General features: G+C 42.3%; 1 protein-coding gene across 2 annotated transcripts in view; it reads right to left on the bottom strand.

Moving 5' to 3' along the window:
• Positions 1–20,893, bottom strand: part of wwox (WW domain containing oxidoreductase) — a 130,535-nt gene that overhangs the window by 107,312 nt on the left and 2,330 nt on the right. For both annotated transcript variants that reach the window (XM_074634277.1, XM_074634278.1), the window contains 4 exons: positions 19,130–19,194; positions 18,316–18,373; positions 18,038–18,207; positions 2,819–2,925 (listed from right to left, as the gene is read on the bottom strand). In XM_074634277.1, coding sequence (XP_074490378.1) covers positions 2,819–2,925; positions 18,038–18,207; positions 18,316–18,373; positions 19,130–19,194 — 400 coding nt within the window. The remainder of the gene's footprint in view (positions 1–2,818; positions 2,926–18,037; positions 18,208–18,315; positions 18,374–19,129; positions 19,195–20,893) is intronic.

Genomic DNA, 20,893 nt, shown 5'->3' with positions numbered 1-20,893 from the left:
AACGCTCACTATATCCTGACAGGAGAGCAGGAGGACATGAATCCTCCGGTGTCCTCCGGTGCTCCTAACGGCTTCTACAAGACTTCACAGACCGGAGGAATTTCTCATGTTACAGCTAAACCTGCACTACAAGATGATTCTGAACATGTGAGGAGAGAAATAGACATTAACATAACAGAATATTGATTCATATCTGATCAGCGCTGCCTAGTTTGACCGTTTGATCAGAGTTCAGAGTGATTGACAGCTGCCTCTGTTGAGTGAACAGCCAATAGGAACGCTCTCTCTCTGAAATGACCTGTGATTGGTCAAAGTCTCCCGTCACGGGCTAGATGTTGTAAAGCCTGTAAACAGAGCCATGAGGAGCAGGAGTCTAGTTTACTCTCAGAACACTTCAATTACAATATGATGAAAGGTTATTATGGGATGTCTGCCCAATGATGATAAAAACATTCTGCCTCCTGCAGCTTTAAATGTGAAACTGAAGTAGAAGTATCAGAAATGAAGCGTGTTGTTGAGCTGCTTCCTGGCAGAGCGCAGTATGAGAGGCTGGGAGGGATGAGCCCTCTGACCCTGCACCTCCTAACAGCCAGTGGCCGTTCTGACCTTCCCATTATCCATCGGCGACCCCGCCATTATACCCGGTGTCAGTACACGGCGCTACGCTGGACGGCACCGCCCTGCGCTGCGGATGAGCCATCGCTCTCACCTCCCAACAGCGACGCTTAATGCCCACACAGCCGGAGAGTCGGAGAAAGAGAGAGTTCAGAGTAATAGAGAGCGGGTAGTTAGAGGTCAGAGGTCACGTGCAATCGGGACAGCAGTTCCACCGCTGGCAGCCGGAGCGGAACTCTGAGAGAGACCTGGAAGTAGATATGATGACCTTTTGTACAGAGGACCCCAAAATATACCCTCTTATCAAAATGACCTTAACGCAGGAGCATGGGAACGCCAGCAGAGTCCATCCATCATCTGAAAGATTAATCCTCCGCTCTATTCTTCTCCTGGATCTATTAATAATGTCGCCGGAGGGCAGAAAGATTTATTCTGATATTGTGACTTTTATTCATTAGCCTATAACGGGGGATTCCTGGAGCTCGGGGCATGCTAATTCACGGCTCTACAGAACTCTATTAACTCAATCATTTCATTTGTGTTACAGCAAATAGGAAGATGATCATTTACAGAGGTCGCCGCTCATTTCATCTCTTGAAGGAGCTTCCATTTGTTGTTGATTCACCAACATTTAACAGCATCTCTGAATATTCTGAGGCAGGTGTGAAGCTTCACAATCAATCTGACTACAGAATGTGGCAGTTGGATCGGAGCTGTTTCCTCTTCCTCTTTCCCTCGCTGAGACAAAGCAGCTGCATTAATAGATCCGTACGCTGGGTTCTGTACCGCGGAGCAGCGCCGACGGCCCCGGGGGCATACTTCAATTAGAGACTCGGGTGAGTTTAAACACTGCAGATCTACTCTCGCTCAAAGGCATTTGTCTCCCTCTCTGGCTTCCCCCTCTTCTCCTCCCTCTCTCTCTCTCCATCCATATCTGCGCTGAGCACTCACTCTCCTCCTTCTTCTTCAAGTCCTGCTCTCTGTAATCAACCCAGTGCTAATGGCTTATTCTTTCTGCTCCAGCAACCACATTTCACTTGTTTATTTTCCCACACTCGTAAATCTGGGGACGCGAGCGCCGAGATATTAGAGCAATAATCTCAGGTAATTATCAGATGCCCTCTCTCTCTCTCTCTCTCTCTCTCTCTCCCTTTAACTCTCTCTCTCTCTCTCTCTCTCCCTTTAACTCTCTCTCTCTCTTTAAGCAGAGACACCTGTACAGAAGTTTCTCCTCCTCTCCCAGGAGAACCTGAACATTAATACTTCAGCTTTAGAGAAGGGTTTCTCTTTAACAAGGAGACCTGAATATGTGGATCATAAAGACATCTGATCAGTAACGAGTGAATTAATGTGACAGAAATTGTGTCGCACATAAAGATGCACCGGTACTGATACCGATACCGGTACCGATCCCGATACCGGTACCGGTACCGGATCAGATATCAGGCCGTTACCGTCTCAAGTCAATTTTATTTGTATAGCCCAGAATCCCAAATCAAACATCTGGACCGGGTATCGATGACGATGGAGCCGATCTATTCTGTTCAGTTCTATGTGTATATACTGTATATTTTATGTGTTAACGTTTTGACCGGTTTGTTTTGTTTCTGCATTAAAAGGTTTACATTTTAATTATAATTCATGTTCATTCTGAAGATCTTTTACCAAGCCGCTGGTGTGTGATTTATTATTTTAATAATAAATAACAATTCAGTAAATGTATATCCATGTATTCATTTGTTTCAGTCCAGCCTGATGTTGTCTCACACAGAACAGAATGATCCAGTCTCTTCCACACAGTGAGGCCTACAGATTATTAATGAAACACTGGGATCGGATCGGTACCTGGGCTATCGGTACCTGGGCTATCGGTACCTGGGCTATCGGTACCTGGGCTATCGGTATCGGGACGGAAAAGTCACACAAGTCAAGTGAATCTTTATCTATATAGCCACACATACATATAGATACAACATACAACACCCCTCCATGTTTAGAGTCTTCATTTGGTTCAGGACAGACTGAACCGACGGTCTATAACCTCAGAGAGAGGAGGATCCTTCCTCCAGGACAGACATGAAGTAGGTCCGGTATAGACAGAGAAATGAGCTCCTGTATATCCGGCTTTGGCTAAACAGGATCAACACATCGCTGGTCAGGCTTATACTTTAGAGACTGAAGGGTTCCTGAAGGTTCCACTTACCCACTCCTGCTGAATGAGGCTCGCCGCCTTGCCGGCCCGGGACAGGTTCCGACACGCCAGGATCACGTGGGCGCCGTGAAGAGCGAACGACCTGGCCGTCTCGAAGCCTGAGACACGATCAGCGAGACAGAGAGAGACAGGAAAAAATGAAAAGCCAGCAATGCTTCAAAGATGAGTTTCTTTCTGAAGATAACTTTGATTCTCAGGGGTTGATCTGATGGGGGGGGGAGGAGTTAACATCCCTATCAATTTTCCATATAATTTCTTCCACTGAGCAGCCCAGTGGTCTCGCACAGGGATTAATCATTTCTCTCTGAAGTGATGAAACTGATTGAATTCTTGTGCTTCTTCTCAGATAAAGTTCTGGGTCGGACCGCCGGCTCTGGAGAAGGAGAAGGAGAAGGTGCCGCTGCTCGGCCTGCTTTAGAGGAAGTGTGTTAATGATGTTGGGAATCACACAGTAATGATGAAAACACGGCTCCTAGATGAACAATGGAAACATTCAAAGTGAACCTCTGTGATATTTCAGCTCATCAAAGTGAAAGATAAGAACGTCTCTCCCACCAAACGAGGTCCGCGGATACACGCAGAATTTATCAGTCCGAGACGACTTCACGGCTTCGTCCAAATCATGTAGTCACGATAAAACTGACAGGAATCACAGATAGAGGAGAGAAGTTCATTTCTGAATTACAAGTCTAAATGGGTCATTTCAGCCGTTAGGTTGAATTCATTTAGGAGATTCCTCCACCGTAGTTTTATTTACTATCCTTCAAAGCTCAACGGCAGCGAGCGGCGTCACCTCTCCGGTAAATAGAAACACACATGTACCGTGTGAGTGACGAGCTGACGGGCTCAATGAAGAGCCTGAGTGTATCAGAGGGTGGATTAATATGAACTGTAATTAGATTATATGTCTTAATCTGATTTTCATTAAGAGCAGAACTGGGAGGCCTAATTGTGAGGAGAGTGTTAAGGACTAATATCTATTAAAACTAGAAATTGGAGTCGGATTGGAAGCCCTCTCTGACAAGTGAAGCATGGAATTAAATTATATGACACCTTATTAGGTGTAATGGAGGGGACTGTGGCTGAGAGCGAGATCGTTTCACTCACAGGAAATGGAAATGAAAATAAAAACAAGGAGACGGCGGCGTGACTCCCGGAGAGGAAACGCAGCCGGCTGCAGGAAACTAACGTCATCACATCTTCTCAGTGTCATACAACTAAACGTCTATTTACACTATGATTTAATGTAAATACTAATAAAGAAAAGAATAGGAATACATTGTAAAATGTGAAGGATGTGTTGTAGATTACAGCCTATAGAATAGGATATATATATAATATATATATCATTTATATATATATATTATATATAAAGCATCTATAATAATCTATCAGCATCCCAACATGCCATCATTAAAAGCTGTTTTTTCCTCCCTTGTAAATTGGAGAGGAGAAGCGTCTGCTGCTAAACAACAACACCTCACACTCACTTGTTGTGTGTACAAACCATGAAAGTGAAATTAATCGACACCAGTGTTTTCCATAATGGAGAACAAATTAGAATATGGCAGCAACAAGAGCAGCGGCGCCGAAGCCATGTTTTTCCAATGACAAATAACAAGGGCTTGACATTAATTGTGAAATAACGAGAGCGGCGTTGGCGTAACAGAGACTCGGCGGCCTCTCAGCCATGTTGCCGGCAGAGAGGGCTGCACTGAAATGAGTTCCTGGTCAGGTGTACAACAGAGAGTCTGTTCCTGCGTTGTACGCTGATGCTGGAACATGACAAGAGGTCAGACAGGTTTCTCTTTGCTCCGCTGGATCGACAGACGCCACGAGCTGTTTCACAACACACGGGAGGCCTCGCTGCTACGCTGGGATGGAATGATCTCTCAGGTTCTTTTGTCTAATCAGAAAAGCACTCGGTAAAAACACATGTAGAAGACAAGAAGAGGCTCTTATTGAAGATAACAGAATTCAGATCCTGTTCGATGTGTAGATTCACAACGGAACTCTAAAACACAGGAAGTGTCTCAGCTATTGTTGAAACGTGTTTTAGTGGAATGTATAAAATGCATAAAACATAGTGTAAAATGTCCATTAAGCAGTGAATGCTCTTCATGGTACATTAGGATCCTGGCCCTCCTGATATCCCCCAATAATGAGTGTGATTTAGTGATTTCACGCTTTGTTTGTCCTCCCCGGCCCGCCGCCCCTCTCCGGATCCCCCCGTACACAGGTGTATTGGCTCAATGTAATGAGATCATTACCGGCCTCGTCAGTAAACGTGTTTATTTGGCTCCTTCTCTCTCTTGATCTGCATCCAAAGAGGCATTTAACTAAAATAAGCTCCGTAGTACAATTGGGCAAACAGAAGTCAATTCAGATCATTACAAGACCTGTGGGTAAACAGACCCGGTTCCCACAATCCCCCTCTCCACACAGCTCAATCTGTGCTCAGACTATACATCACCCCCACCGTAACAGGAATTAGACGGTGTCTTATAATTGTAATGCACCACATAAAGATATGTAGTGTGTTATATTTCTGAATGATATGATAAATATGTGACTGGTAATTACTCTGTTTATGTCCATGCATCTCTGACCACTTTCATTTGGTGCAGTCAACCTGATTGGTTCATCAAAATTCATTGGTTAGTTTGGTGTTTATGAATTTGTAGATTTATTGACGGTGCAAGCTGCAGCCGCCTCCATCTGATCCGATGATGCCGCTGCACCGTCACTTCCTCAACTCCACCCTTCAGACCCAAACATCATCATGACTCTACGGCTGCGTCCCAAATCTACCTCATCTGCTATTTAGTGCACTATATTCACTGTCTGTAATCTTATCAGAGTGTCACAATTGTGAGTGTGAAATGTATGCAATATATAGTATATATATTATATTTACTATACTTACTATAGTAAACAGTATAGACTCTACTGTTAGACCCGGGATCCACGGTAATCTGTGGAAAAGGCTTCCCAAACGGGGCCGTGATAATAGAAGAGGAACATTTCATTTCCAGCTCTGCCTCAAGAGGTCAAAGTGTTTCTAGAAATACATAAATAGCAGGAAATGACATGATAAATATGTCTTATCATAAAATTATAAATCCTGATCAGGGCTGGGCGATATACAGACGTAGGCAAAATTGTTGGTACCCTTCCGTTAAAGATAGAAAAACCAACAATGGTCACTGAAATAACTTGAAACTGACAAAAGTAATAATAAATAAAAATTCACTGAAAATTAACTAATGAAAATCAGATATTGTTTTTGAATTGTGGTTCAACAGAATCATTTTAAAAAACAAACTAATGAAACTGGCCAGGACAAAAATGATGGTAACATTAACTTAATATTTTGTTGCACAACCTTTTGAGGCAATCACTGCAATCAAGTGATTTCTGTAACTCTCAATGAGACTTCTGCACCTGTCCACAGGTATGTTGGCCCACTCCTCGTGAGCAAACTGCTCCAGCTGTCTCAGGTTTGAAGGGTGCCTTCTCCAGACTGCATGTTTCAGCTCCTTCCACAGATGTTCAATAGGATTTAGATCAGGGCTCATAGAAGGCCACTTCAGAATAGTCCAATGTTTAGTTCTTAGCCATTCTTGGGTGTTTTTAGCTGTGTTTTGGGTCATTATCCTGTTGGAGGACCCATGACCTGCAACTGAGACCAAGCTTTCTGACACTGGGCAGCACATTTCGCTCCAGAATGCCTTGATAGTCTTGAGATTTCATTGCACCCTGCACAGATTCAAGACACCCTGTGCCAGATGCAACAAAGCAGCCCCATAACATAACCGAGCCTCCTCCATGTTTCACATTAGGTACAGTGTTCTTTTCTTTGGATGCTTCATCTCTTCGTCTGTGAACATAGAGCTGATGTGACTTGCCCAAAAGCTCCAGTTTTGTCTCATCTGTCCAAAGGACATTCTCCCAGAAGCTTTGTGGCTTGTCAATATGCATTTTGGAAAATTCCAGTCTCGCTTTTTTATGATTTGGTGTCCTCCTGGGTCGTCTTCCATTAAGTCCACTTTGGCTCAAACAGTGACGGATGGTGCGATCTGACACTGATGTACCTTGACCTTGGAGTTCACCTCTAATCTCTTTGGAAGTTGTTCTGGGCTCTTTGGTTACCATTCGTATTATCCGTCTCTTCAATTTGTCATCAATTTTCCTCTTGCGGCCACGTCCAGGGAGGTAGGCTACAGTCCCGTGGACCTTAAACTTCTGAATAATATGAGCAGCTGTAGTCACAGGAACATCAGGCTGCTTGGAGATGGTCTTATAGCCTTTACCTTTAACATGAAGGTCTATAATGTTCTTTCTGATCTCCTGAGACAACTCTCTCCTTAGCTTTCTGTGGTCCATGTTCAGTGTGGTACACACCATGATGCCAAACAGCACAGTGACTACTTTTCACCCTTTAAATAGGCAGACTGACTGATTACAAGTTTGAAGACACCTGTGATGCTAATTACAGGACACACCTTAGTTTAACATGTCCCTATGGTCACATTATTTTACATCTTTTCTAGGGGTACCATCATTTTTGTCCTGGCCAGTTTCATTAGTTTGTTTTTTTAAATGATTCTGTTGAACCACAATTCAAAAACAATATCTGATTTTCATTAGCTCATTTTCAGTAAATTTTTATTTATTATTACTTTTGTCAGTTTCAAGTTATTTCAGTGACCATTGTGGGTTTTTCTCTCTTTAACGGAAGGGTACCAACAACTTTGCCTACGTCTGTATGGATATTATATTGATATTGTGAAATGAGACTTTATATCGTCTTAGATGTTGGATATCGTAACATGGCACAAGTGTTCCTGGTTTTAACATCTGCATTACAGTAAAGTGATGTAATTTCCTGGTTTTAACATCTGCATTACAGTAAAGTGATGTCACTTCCTGGTTTTAACATCTGCATTACAGTAAAGTGATGTCACTTCCTGGTTTTAACATCTGCATTACAGTAAAGTGATGTCATCTCCTGGTTTTAACATCTGCATTACAGTAAAGTGATGTCATTTCCTGGTTTTAACATCTGCATTACAGTAAAGTGATGTCATCTCCTGGTTTTAACATCTGCATTACAGTAAAGTGATGTCATCTCCTGGTTTTAACATCTGCATTACAGTAAAGTGATGTCATCTCCTGGTTTTAACATCTGCATTACAGTAAAGTGATGTCATCTCCTGGTTTTAACATCTGCATTACAGTAAAGTGATGTCATCTCCTGGTTTTAACATCTGCATTACAGTAAAGTGATGTCATCTCCTGGTTTTAACATCTGCATTACAGTAAAGTGATGTCATCTCCTGGTTTTAACATCTGCATTACAGTAAAGTGATGTCATCTCCTGGTTTTAACATCTGCATTACAGTAAAGTGATGTCATCTCCTGGTTTTAACATCTGCATTACAGTAAAGTGATGTCATCTCCTGGTTTTAACATCTGCATTACAGTAAAGTGATGTCATCTCCTGGTTTTAACATCTGCATTACAGTAAAGTGATGTCATCTCCTGAACTTGTCACTGTTTTAGCTGCTGTATTATTTTCCTTTTACACTTAGTCCTTATATAATGATATATAATGCGCTATATAAATAAAATGTATTATTATTATATCTACATTACTGATGATTATTTATCAAAATCTATTTGTGTAAATATTTTGTGAAAGCACCAACAGTCTATAATATCGTCTCGATATTCATATCGAGACGATATTGATATTTGGTTTCTCCATATCGCCCAGCCGTAATGCTTACTCTATTGATAAAGAATAATAAGCATGTGATCCTGACATCCAAGACCTTTTTTGTTATTTACGCCACTGAGTATTTCTGCATATATTTAGCAAAATATTATTATTTAAAATATGTTTATTAAGAAGCATAATGTGCATGTCAGTGATACAGACTTCTGTGGGATGTGTTTTATATATATCAACAAAAACAGACAATACTAGGAACTAAAGGGAAACAAAAATAGAGACAAGCAAATACAAAAAACAGAAGTCGTGAAAGGAAAAGAAAAGAGAACAAACAGAAACATGAATAAATAAATAAAACACAGACACCCTGAGGTAAACTCATCAGGGAGACATTGAGACATACAGTATATACAGAAACATGTGTAACCCCCCTCACTTCTTTCAGCAACAAGCTCACATCAGAGATATTATATTATTACATTATAGAGATGCAAAGATCACAGTAGTGTTTCTCTACACCGATCAGTGATGACTCAAATGATGATTCACAACTGTCCAAAATATTAATTTACAGATCACTTTATTAGGGCTGCAAATAACGATTATATTCATCTTCAATTAATCTGTCCATTATCTTCTCGATCAATCGATTAGTTGTTTGGTCTATAAATCAGTGTTTCCATAAAGCTCAAGAAGACGTCCTCAAATGTCTCAAAGACATTCAGTTTAGTGTCACAGAGGAGGACAGAAACCAGGAAACATTCACATTGAAGAAGCTGCAATCAGACAATCTTTACTTTTTATTTTCTTAGAAAATGACTGAAATGGATTAATCGATTAATTTAATATTTGAAACTGATCAATGAGCGGTTGCAGCTGTCGACTATAGGAGGGAGGCATTGAGTGTATTTCATGTAGAAAGTAGTGAATGAGTCAGACGTCTCAGTGATCAGTGCACCTGTTCCTGCTGCTGGTGTGTGTTGTGTGTGTTGTGTGTGGTGTGTATTGTGTGGTGTGTGTTGTGTGTTGTGTATTTCTTGTCCCAAGAAGTGAGGAACCGTACAACCCCCCCCCTCTCTTTCTGACTTTTAAGATCCCGTCTAATTCTCCTCCATTAGTGGGAGAGGAGGGAGACGTCACCCCAAAAGTGGGATGTATGGTTCGTAATTACAGCCCAAGGTTGAGCTGTTCCAGGCCAGAGCACTGGAGTGCTTCTATTACCCCTCCCTGTCCCCTTCTGCCTCCGTCCTACCCCCCCACTGCTGTCACACCATCCACACAGCCCTATCTACCCCCCCCCCCTGACCCTCTGTGTCAACCTCCAACTCCCTACACAATCTCTCATCATGGCCCGGCGTCGCACCGGTCACCCCGGCTCCTCCTGCAGCCGGCCTGATACCTGACTACCTCACACACACCAGTAAACCTGATGAACACACACGTGCACGAGGATAAACACAGAGCCCAGCAGCCTGCTCATGCACACACACATGTCTCCTGAGCATTGGGGCTATTTTCATCACTGTCATCAAACCCCCCCCATCATGTAACTTTCATCCCCTCATCATCCGCAGACTGTAAACTGGATAGCTCTATAAACTACCTGACTACACACAATAACCCAGTAGCCTTTCCTCTGATTCACCTGCAGCCTTTAAGCACACATGTATGTATTCCCTCCTTCAGCTCTATTATATCACAGCTGTGATCATTATTGAACCCTTCTGGCCTCCAGCACAACACGCTCTGCATGTTACACCGGTAACCAGGTCCGCATAGCAAACCTCATCCAAGGTTAATAAAGTTAAAGAATCTGACTAACCAACCAGAACTGTTCTCATTACGGAGCCAATCAACACATTCATCACAGAGGACATGAAGAAGAAGAAGACATCTCTCCTTGGATCTCCTCCGTTAGGGTTAGCTCACAAGCTGCCTAACACAGAGGAGACGGAGCAGGGGACGGAGCAGGGGACGGAGCAGGAGACAGGAGACGGAGCAGGAGACGGAGCAGGACACGGAGCAGGACACGGAGCAGGAGACGGAGCAGGACACGGAGCAGGAGATGGAGCAGGGGACGGAGCAGGAGACGGAGCAGGACACGGAGCAGGAGACGGAGCAGGAGACAGGAGACGGAGCAGGAGACGGGGCAGGACACGGAGCAGGACACGGAGCAGGAGACGGAGCAGGAGACAGACGGAGCAGGAGACAGAGCAGGAGACGGAGCAGGACACGGAGCAGAAGACGGAGCAGGAGACGGAGCAGGAGACGGAGCAGGAGACAGGAGACGGAGCAGGAGACGGAGCAGGACACGGAGCAGGAGACGGAGCAGGACACGGAGCAGGAGACGGAGCAGGACACGGAGCAGGAGACGGAGCAGGAGACAGGAGACAGACGGAGCAGGAGACAGACGGAGCAGGAGACGGAGCAGGAGACAGAGCAGGAGACGGAGCAGGACACGGAGCAGGAGACGGAGCAGGACACGGAGCAGGAGACGGAGCAGGAGACAGGAGACAGACGGAGCAGGAGACAGACGGAGCAGGAGACGGAGCAGGAGACAGAGCAGGAGACGGAGCAGGACACGGAGCAGAAGACGGAGCAGGAGACGGAGCAGGAGACAGGAGACGGAGACGGAGCAGGAGACAGAGCAGGAGACAGGAGACGGAGACAGACGGAGCAGGAGACAGGAGATGGAGACGGAGCAGGAGACGGAGCAGGAGACAGGAGACGGAGACAGACGGAGCAGGAGACGGCAGGCTGGCCGCTCCCCCAGCGGACACACACACACACTATATCAGACCACTGTACATAAACACAGATGCACTCTGGGATGTCATCTAAAGCACACGCAGCCACTCAGAGACGCTCAGAGACACACACACACCGAGACGCAGGCGCCGCATGCCACCCTCACCAGGAACATCTTTTTATCCATCTAATTCCTCCCAGTATGAATAATGCATGTGCCTCCTTACCGAGCTGGGTTTAACGCATGGCTGCACGGGTCTTTAAGGGGGTCCTTATTCATAAACAGCAGTGCAGTAAATACCAGAGCTTTGCAGCCAATTTAATGGCAGTTATGCTTAACAAATCTGCCTCAATCTAATGATCAGCCACAAAGCCAGGCTACGGGTTTAATCTGCACACAGAGGCTCCCCCGGCTCCGCGACTCACTGAATATGCTTAGGGATCTCTCCATCCAGAGAGGAGAGCACCGGCCTGACACGTAATCCTCCCGGCACAACACTGGGATCAACACCAACATGGAACAATGTTAGTCTTTCATGAATAAGAATAACATTCAAAGTCCTAAAACACTGCCGAGACAATGCATAAAGAAGCTGGAACATTATGAAGCGCTCCTCTCCAAATCCTCTCTATTCCCCGTCTGGAGCGCCGGAGTCTTATTCCAGCGTTGACCTGAACCTACACAACAACACCGGGTGGAATTCACTGCATGCATTTAGATGGAGTAGAGCTTGGAGACTGACGGTATCGCTCCACAACAAGCCGCTGGACAAAGAGTTCAGATTCAATTCTAAACATGTCGATATATAAAAAGAATAAACACTGCAAACATAGAATAATAGAAGCTGCTGCAACAGAACATATAAATATAGAAGCTGCTGCAACAGAACATATAAATATAGAAGCTGCTGCAACAGAACATATAAATATAGAAAAACTGTTATCAAAAGTGTCATATATCCGTAGGAATCACCCCAATGATTCAGAAGCTTCCACCATTGTAATCCACCTCCAAATCAATATTCCAATACTTCATTTAATATTATATAATAATAATAATAATAATATAATAATATAATAAAGTATAAATCTCAAAACAGCCCATGAAATAAGGAATAATCTTACAACATTATTCTTTATCCATATTCAACATTAATTATTATTAGTTATTCTCAGACGGATATTGCTGTATGTTGTGTGTGTATGTGTGTATGTGTGTGTGTGTGTGTGTGTGTGTGTATGATGTGTGTAGAAGTGTGTGTGTGTGTGTGTGTATGTTGTGTGTAGAGGTGTGTGTGTGTGTGTATGTGTGTGTGTGTGTGTGTGTGTGTATAGAGGTGTGCGTGTGCGTGTATGTTGTGTGTAGAGGTGTGTGTGTGTGTGTGTGTGTGTGTGTGTGTATGTGTGTGTGTGTGTGTGTGTGTGTAGAAGTGTGTGTGTGTGTGTGTGTGTGTGTGTGTGTGTGTGTGTGTATAGAAGTGTGTGTGTGTGTGTGTATAGAGGTGTGTGTGTGTGTGTGTGTGTGTGTGTGTGTGTGTGTATGTTGTGTGTATAGAGGTGTGTGTGTGTGTGTGTGTGTGTGTAGTAGCAGCAGCGGCGCTGAAACGCTGAAACGCTGAAACACTGAAACACTGAAACACTGAAACGCTGAAACACTGAAACACTGAAACGCTGAAACGCTGAAACACTGAAACACTGAAACACTGAAACGCTGAAACGCTGAAACACTGAAACACTGAAACGCTGAAACACTGAAACACTGAAACACTGAAACGGGGAGATGGAGACAGACAGACAGAATATTTCTCACCGAAGCTTCGAAGCCCAAAGAATGATATTTGGGGACAGCCGTATACATCAGATGTATATCAGACACAACGTACTGAGATTAAAACAGCAGATGGAAGACAGTTGTGTCAATCTGAATGTTTCATTAAATCTGAATGTTTCATTAAATCTGAATGTTTCATTTAAGTGAGACGGAGGGTCAATATGTTATTTCTGACCGCTACTCAACATGCTGACAACATGATGCCTGCTGTGAGAGCCTGAGACGGACGCCGCTCCCCAGGTAGGAGGACACACACAGTATATATATATATATATATATATATATATATATATACATATACATAATATATATATATATATGTATATATACATATACATAATATATATATATATATATGTATATATATATATATGTAGTTACACATAGGTCCCAGAAGAGATGTCACAGGGCAAAGATGACTGCATGTGCAAGGAGAGCACAATACAAATATAGTCATGCCTCAACAGAGAATAATATTTTAGGAGACGCTAAACCCAGTTTCTCAGATTTAAAGATTAGTGTGGAAAAAGAAACAATACAAATTTTAGATTGACATTTTTTTTAAATGTTGTGCTTTCATTTTATATTAAAGAAAGAAAGTATTCTCAAAAAGAACACTGAAAACCCGGACTAACAGACTAACAGACTCAATCACAGCTTTTCCCCTCCAGCAATACGCATCCTGAACGGACACTGATATACTAAAGGAATGGGTTTTAATATATGCAATAATCTTAACATGCATCCATCACAGCAGCTTTTAGCTACTACATTTATTTATTGTTCTGTTTTTTTATACATTATTTATTATTATTATTATTGTGGTACATGTATGATTGAATATGTGGAGGATGTGTTTTTAACTTACGGCACCTTACAGGAGTAGCACTACAAATTCCGTTGTATGGTTTTAACGATACAATGACAGTAAAGATATTCTATTCTATTCTATTCTATTGTATTATATTGTATTGTATTCTATTCTATTCTATTGTATTCTGTCTCTGAACTCAGTGGGTGCCGGAGACTTCAGGACGATGGCCCTTTAAGGACAACTGCTCCATGGCCCCAGTAAATAAGTGGAGAGTTAGTTGATAGGAGGGGAATTAGAGCCGGAGCAGGAGTGTGTAATGGGGATGGATAGGAGGCTCAGGCCCGGGTCAAAGCCGCTTAGGAATCAATGTAGAGGTACAGGTGTACAACCACAGGTCTATAGGAGTAAGAAAACCTTTAGAGAGACGGGGGGAGGGAGGGAGGCAGAGAAGTAGAAATAGGCCGGAGAAGAAACTGCGATCATTCATTTCCATTATCACAATTAAAACCAGCGCTCGGGTCGGTACTGGTTTTTAATTTACAGAAGAAAGCAGCAGAGAGGAAGACTAATGCTGTGAAGCGAGCGCAGCGATCACATCGGCAAGACAAACCGTATTACTGTCTCGCCTCCCGGCGCCGCTGCACCGGAGCCTCGAGGCCGGTCACAGAACCACACACTGTGACACTTCACGCATTAATAAACTCATATATGTGCTTTTCATGTTCACGTGCATTAAGAACTAAATCAAAGAGCTGGAATGTAAATTTGCTAATTAAATAATATCCCACCATTACTAATAAAAATGTCACATTTGCTGTGGAGGAAAGAAGCACTGAGGAGAATGGAAAGAGCCTTGACACTCGGATTAAAACACTATTGATGCCATTAAAATGCTAAGTGGGTCCAACCAATTGGCATAACCACATTTCACTAGTGGAATGTCAAAGGAGCACACGAGTAGTAGCAATTACTATTAGAATACTGTTAATTATGGCTGCTGCATATTTAATATGTGGTAGAGTAAAACAAAGGTTATGTTAATATGGGTTTATTAAGCATTATAAAATGTCTGTGTGTGGAACTATTTCATGCTTTCTTTTAAGAAAAGCTGCTTTTTTTTCAGATGAACAATTTTCATTAACTAAATACATCGCAACAAATCTTAAATGTGGATTATCTTTTTCATTATATAGTTTTTAAACTAAGGCAAAAAAACGGAATATGATAACGGTTTAATACCCGGCAGTGACCACATCATGGACCTCCTGTGCCCTCTTCTGGTGAAAACTAGTCTCCTTTCACTCCCTTTAGAATCAGGATTTACATTTGACTGCAATATATCCTTTAATGCAATATATAATATATATGAATATATATACCTCAAGTGCAATTACCTTACATTTTATTTATTACATATAATTTACCTATTTTACAAGTTCAATTACCTCCCTTTACATTACATCTATTTTACCTACTTTATTCCTCAAGTGGAATATTCAATTCAATTTATTTTTATATAGCGTCAAATCATAACAGAAGTTATCTCCAGACGCTCTATCTCTAATACCTCTGTTTATATTTATCTACTTTACCTGTTATATTCCTGTTTCATTTGCTTTATAACATGTGTGTTTTACCTGTTATATGTTTTATCTGTTATGTGTTTTACCTGTTATGTGTTTTACCTGTTATGTGTTTTACCTGTTATGTGTTTTACCTGTTATGTGTTTTACATGTTATATGTTTTTCCTGTTATATGTTTTACCTGTTATATGTTTTACATGTTATGTGTTTTACCTGTTATGTGTTTTATCTGTTATATGTTTTATCTGTTATATGTTTTACCTGTTATGTGTTTTACCTGTTATATGTTTTTCCTGTTATGTGTTTTTCCTGTTATGTGTTTTATCTGTTATATGTTTTATCTGTTATATGTTTTATCTGTTATGTGTTTTACCTGTTATGTGTTTTATCTGTTATGTGTTTTACCTGTTATATGTTTTTCCTGTTATGTGTTTTACCTGTTATGTGTTTTATCTGTTATGTGTTTTACCTGTTATGTGTTTTACCTGTTATATGTTTTACCTGTTATATGTTTTATCTGTTATATGTTTTATCTGTTATGTGTTTTACCTGTCTGTCAAAGGTAACGCCACAATAACGCTAATTTGTTTTAACGCCACTAATTTCTTTAACAAATGAACGTAACTTGGGATTTTGAGGATGTAGCGGCTCAGTTTTAAAGCTGGAGTGAAGGTACTGGCTAAATAACGCTCCAAACTGTCATGTCCATCTCTCGTCCTGTTTTAGTGTTCTAATTGCATGTTAGTGTGGAGTTTAGGATGCAACCAAGATATCTGCTGGCTGTGATTGGTTGTTCCTCGTCACATGGCATGCGGTGCACGCTGCAGCGCTCCAAAACTTGAACTGTTTTTATCTCGGGGCGCAGCCGCTGTTTCCTGAGAAACAGCCGCTTGGGAATGCTTGCGCGCCGCATGGCAACAACGGATTTGAGCACGCTAAAGACGCGGCATGTGTTCGGCCTCTAACTTTGCAGACCTTTTACATTCACAAAAAACTATATAACACACTCAATTAAAAGGAAAAAGCATAATAGGTCCTCTTCCCTTATCTTGCTCTTTGTCTGTCAGTGATATATTCATCATTGGAAGTTGTTTTACATCACCTAGTATGTCATGTTTAATATTGCTCTATTTGTTTTCTTATATATGATCTGGGGCTGTCAAAGTTAACGCACACTGACAGCTGTTGTTGTCTGTTGGGCTGCAGTTTGCCATGTTATGATTGGAGCATATTGTTTTATGCTAAATGCAGTACCTGTGAGGGTTTCTGGATCAATATCTGTTATTGATTTGTGTTGTTCATTGATTTATAATAATAAATATATACATACATTTACATAAAGCAGCATATTTGCCCACTCCCATGTTGATAAGAGGATTAAATACTGGACTAATCTCCCTTTAAGGTACATTATGAACAGATAAAACATGATTAATTTGCGATTAACTTCTGGACAATCATGTGATTAATCACGATTAAATATTTGAATCGATTGACAGCCCTAGTTATTAGTAACTCTACCCTCATATGTCGGCTTTTGTTATTTTCATTAAATGTATCCTGGGTCCAAACAATAACTGAATGTTTATCTGTATGAATGTTGGGACTTATTGGTCTCATTTCTACACTGCATTAAAACAGTCTAAAAAAGAAAACAGTTGAGTTGAGAAGTTGCTCAGAAACCTGCAGCCTGCTGATCAAAGACTAGATTCATTTAGTATTCATTACACCGTTCATAAGGAACATACTGTATATCTGTAATAATATTAATTATATTGAACTGTTTATATAATAAATCATACATCATACAAGACTTTCTCCAGGACCATAACATTGAGATTAGTATTGTTTCTCTCTGATGAATCCTTGAATGTGTGTACAGATGAAGAGCATGGAGGTCAGGGAGGCGTTTAAGTTCAGGGCTGCTGTAAATCTATGAGCTGCATCTCTAAACACACACACAGCAATTACACTGCTGTGACTTTCCTTGGGACAAAGAATTTGAATATAAAGACAATTAACGATTTTATGTTTATTTGATTTCCCTCATGCTGTCGTTATCTATCCCCAACAAAGCGGCGAGTGTGAGCAAATGGCCACTACTGGTGCTAATTTAAACTAAAGGAAAGGGGAAATACATTCGTTTCCAGACCATTATATAGTGAGCAATGCATTCGCTGGCTACAAATGGACACCATTCATTACAGTTAACAATGACATCCAATTCAGCCCAGCTAATGAACTTCAATACAATCATGTTCGGTATTAACGAGTGATTTGTTGAGTCTAAGTGTATCATTTTGGAGGCTAATGTTGATGAATGTCTGCTTGTGGAGAGATGGGGACTCATGTCAAGCAGCCTCCTGCTACAGCGTGATACCACATCACCACCTAGTGGTGTCACCATGGAAACACACTTCACTGCAGCCTGCTGACTGTAGCTATAACAGAGCATCACTGAAGTGGTAAACCAGATTAGGATTTTATGGAACTCACCGATGCCAGAGTTGCCTCCGGTGATGAGGACGACCTTGTCAGAGAAATCTCGCCCCTGCAGGATCTCCAGAGCCGCGGTGTTTCCATCGTACCGCTTCGGCTTCACCACCACATCCTCGACTGTAAACGCCTGCCGCGGGTCAAAGTATGTGGACCGCTTGTTAATGTGACTGAAAATGACAAGAGGAAATAGGATGTTAGAATGGAGACTGTACAGTCTAGCACAGCATCTGTTTCCTCTGCTCAGCAAACAGAAACTCAATCATCAATCTACTTACTCAACATAAACGATCTGTCCTTTCTCATCCGTTTCCTGCTCCCAACCATACGGTAAGTCTGTGGGAAAGACAGACATCATTTCTCTCTAACAGCCAGGATGCATAACAACATTAATATCTTATATATCTCATAATAAAAATAACTTATTCATGTTGAACTTTCACAAACTAAGTTACTGAAAACAACGAACAAGGATCCGCTGGCTGTGAAGTTAGAACACCATCTGATAGATACAAAGCCATTCTGAACATGTTCCCATAATGCCTTGTGTAAAATAGGCGTTGGTTTAATGGGTACCAAACTTGTGACCTCAGTGATGCTGATTGAATGAACCCTTAGAAGATGGTTCTATGAATGTCATTTACAATCTCCACAGGTTGTCCGGTAAGAACATGCAGATGATGGTGATGTATCAATTAGTCCAGGTCACACACTCTCTCTTTGAGATACCACTCATTTATTGATTGAAGATGGTTTGTAAATCCTTGTGTGAATAGTGGTTAATTCTCACGGACGCACAGGAAAGACCATATCAATAAATAAAGAGAAGAGTCCAAAAGTTTCAGCACTGATGCTGATCTGATGGAGGACAGATGAGGTTTGTGATCTGCGCAGAAGGTGATTGGAATCACAGCACTCTCTGATCATGTGAAGACCATGCGCCAAGCCACAGACTATTGGTCCGTGCATGTGAACAATGCATGGGCTGGTGAGGGGATGCTTTTGGGTTAAACTGCTGCAGAATAAGTGACCTTCTGAACACCTTGTATATACTGTATGTGTGACCCTGAAACACAAGTGAATGAAACAAACCTCCAGCACAACGTTTCTTCTTCCCTGTCTTGGGGTGCTCCCACTGTGTCTTCATCTCATCATGGCTGTTAACACACAGAGACAGAAGAAGAGTGGGAGAGTTAACCCTGCCTTCTTCTTTACTTCACTTCAGTTATTGATGGATATACTGGGGACAGGTCATGTTAATGTTTTCACCTGCAGCCTCTTGGTTATACAGAAAATACACATTACATTACATACAGTACAGCATACAACATCAATACCTGATCAATACATACATCAATAAACACAACTTAATAAAAGCTCTTATAGAAAAGACAAAATATTACAAAGGACTGTTGCAATTCAAGCAAATACTAAGAGCACATGACACATGTTCACATGTTCACATGACACATGTTCACATGTTCACATGACACATGTTCACATGTTCACATGACACATGTTCACATGTTCACATGACACATGTTCACATGTTCACATGTTCACATGACACATGTTCACATGTTCACATGACACATGTTCACATGTTCACATTAGGGCAGTCAATCAATTAAAATATTTAATCACGATTAATCACACACATGTTTTATCTGTTCTAAATGAACCTTAAAGGGAGATCAGTCCAGTATTTAATCCTCTTATCAACATGGGAGTGTATAATATGCTGCTTTATGTAAATGTATGTATATATTTATTATTGTAAATCAATGAACAACACAAATCAATAACAGATATTGATCCAGAAACCCTCACAGGTACTGCATTTAGCATAAACAATATGCTCCAATCATAACATGGCAAACTGCAGCCCAACAGGCAACAACAGCTGTCAGTGTGTCAGTGTGCTGACTTGACTATGACTTGCCCCAAACTGCATGTGATGATCATAAAGTGGGCATGTCTGTAAAGGGGAGACTCGTGGGTACCCATAGAACCCATTTACATTCACACATCTGGAGGTCAGAGGTCAAGGGACCCCTTTGAACATGGACAGGACAGTTTTTCCTCGTTATTATGGCGTTAACTTTGACAGCCTCAGTTCCACATCCTAGGTATAATATATATATTGCATCTTTAGACGCAGCATGTGAACGGCTCCTTACAAAAACCAAAGTCCACGTGTAAGGGAGTTCTTCCTCCACAGAAACGCTGCTCCTGAACCACCTGAAACACCTTGAGTGAAGTCCCGCCTTTTCTTCCGTAACGTGGTGATGTCACAAAGTAGAAATGCACCGATACTGTGCTCATGTACTCGTACTCGCAAAATGGCTCCGATACAACAGCACCGATACCACTTTACGGTGGTGATCCCACCTCAGCCGGCGCCGGCCCTCACTTTCATTGCACCACGGGGTTTTGCTTGCTCCCTCTGACTCGCGCGTGCGTTAGACTCCTTGGTCCGTGTTTCAGGACGGGTCAGGTGGGTTGCAGACATCACCACAGACCCCTGCCCCCTTTACGTGGGCCGAGCCCCGTCCTGGCGGCACGACGCGGTTGGGGCGCACTGAGGACAGTCCGCCTCGGTCGACAGTCGCACCGGGAGCAGGGGGCCGTCCCCCGGCGGGGAGAGAGGGAGCAGCGAGCCCTTCGTCCACGGTTCGGCGAGGTCCGGGCGGGGAGCGCTGTAAAGCTGCGGCCGCAAGCCACCTTCACCCCGAGCCTTTGCAAGTCGACCTAGAGCCGGTCGCGGCGCACCGCCTCGTATGAGGGACTCCCCAGCCTGCCGTGTGTCGCTCACGGGAGCTCAGACAGAGCGTTTCGGACAGACGGCACAAAGAT

The sequence above is a fragment of the Sebastes fasciatus genome, chromosome 4, assembly GCF_043250625.1.
Source record: "Sebastes fasciatus isolate fSebFas1 chromosome 4, fSebFas1.pri, whole genome shotgun sequence".
NCBI classification, from domain to species: Eukaryota; Metazoa; Chordata; class Actinopteri; order Perciformes; family Sebastidae; genus Sebastes; species Sebastes fasciatus.
Note: the sequence above shows the minus strand (reverse complement) of the source record. Positions and strands in the feature narration are given on the sequence as shown.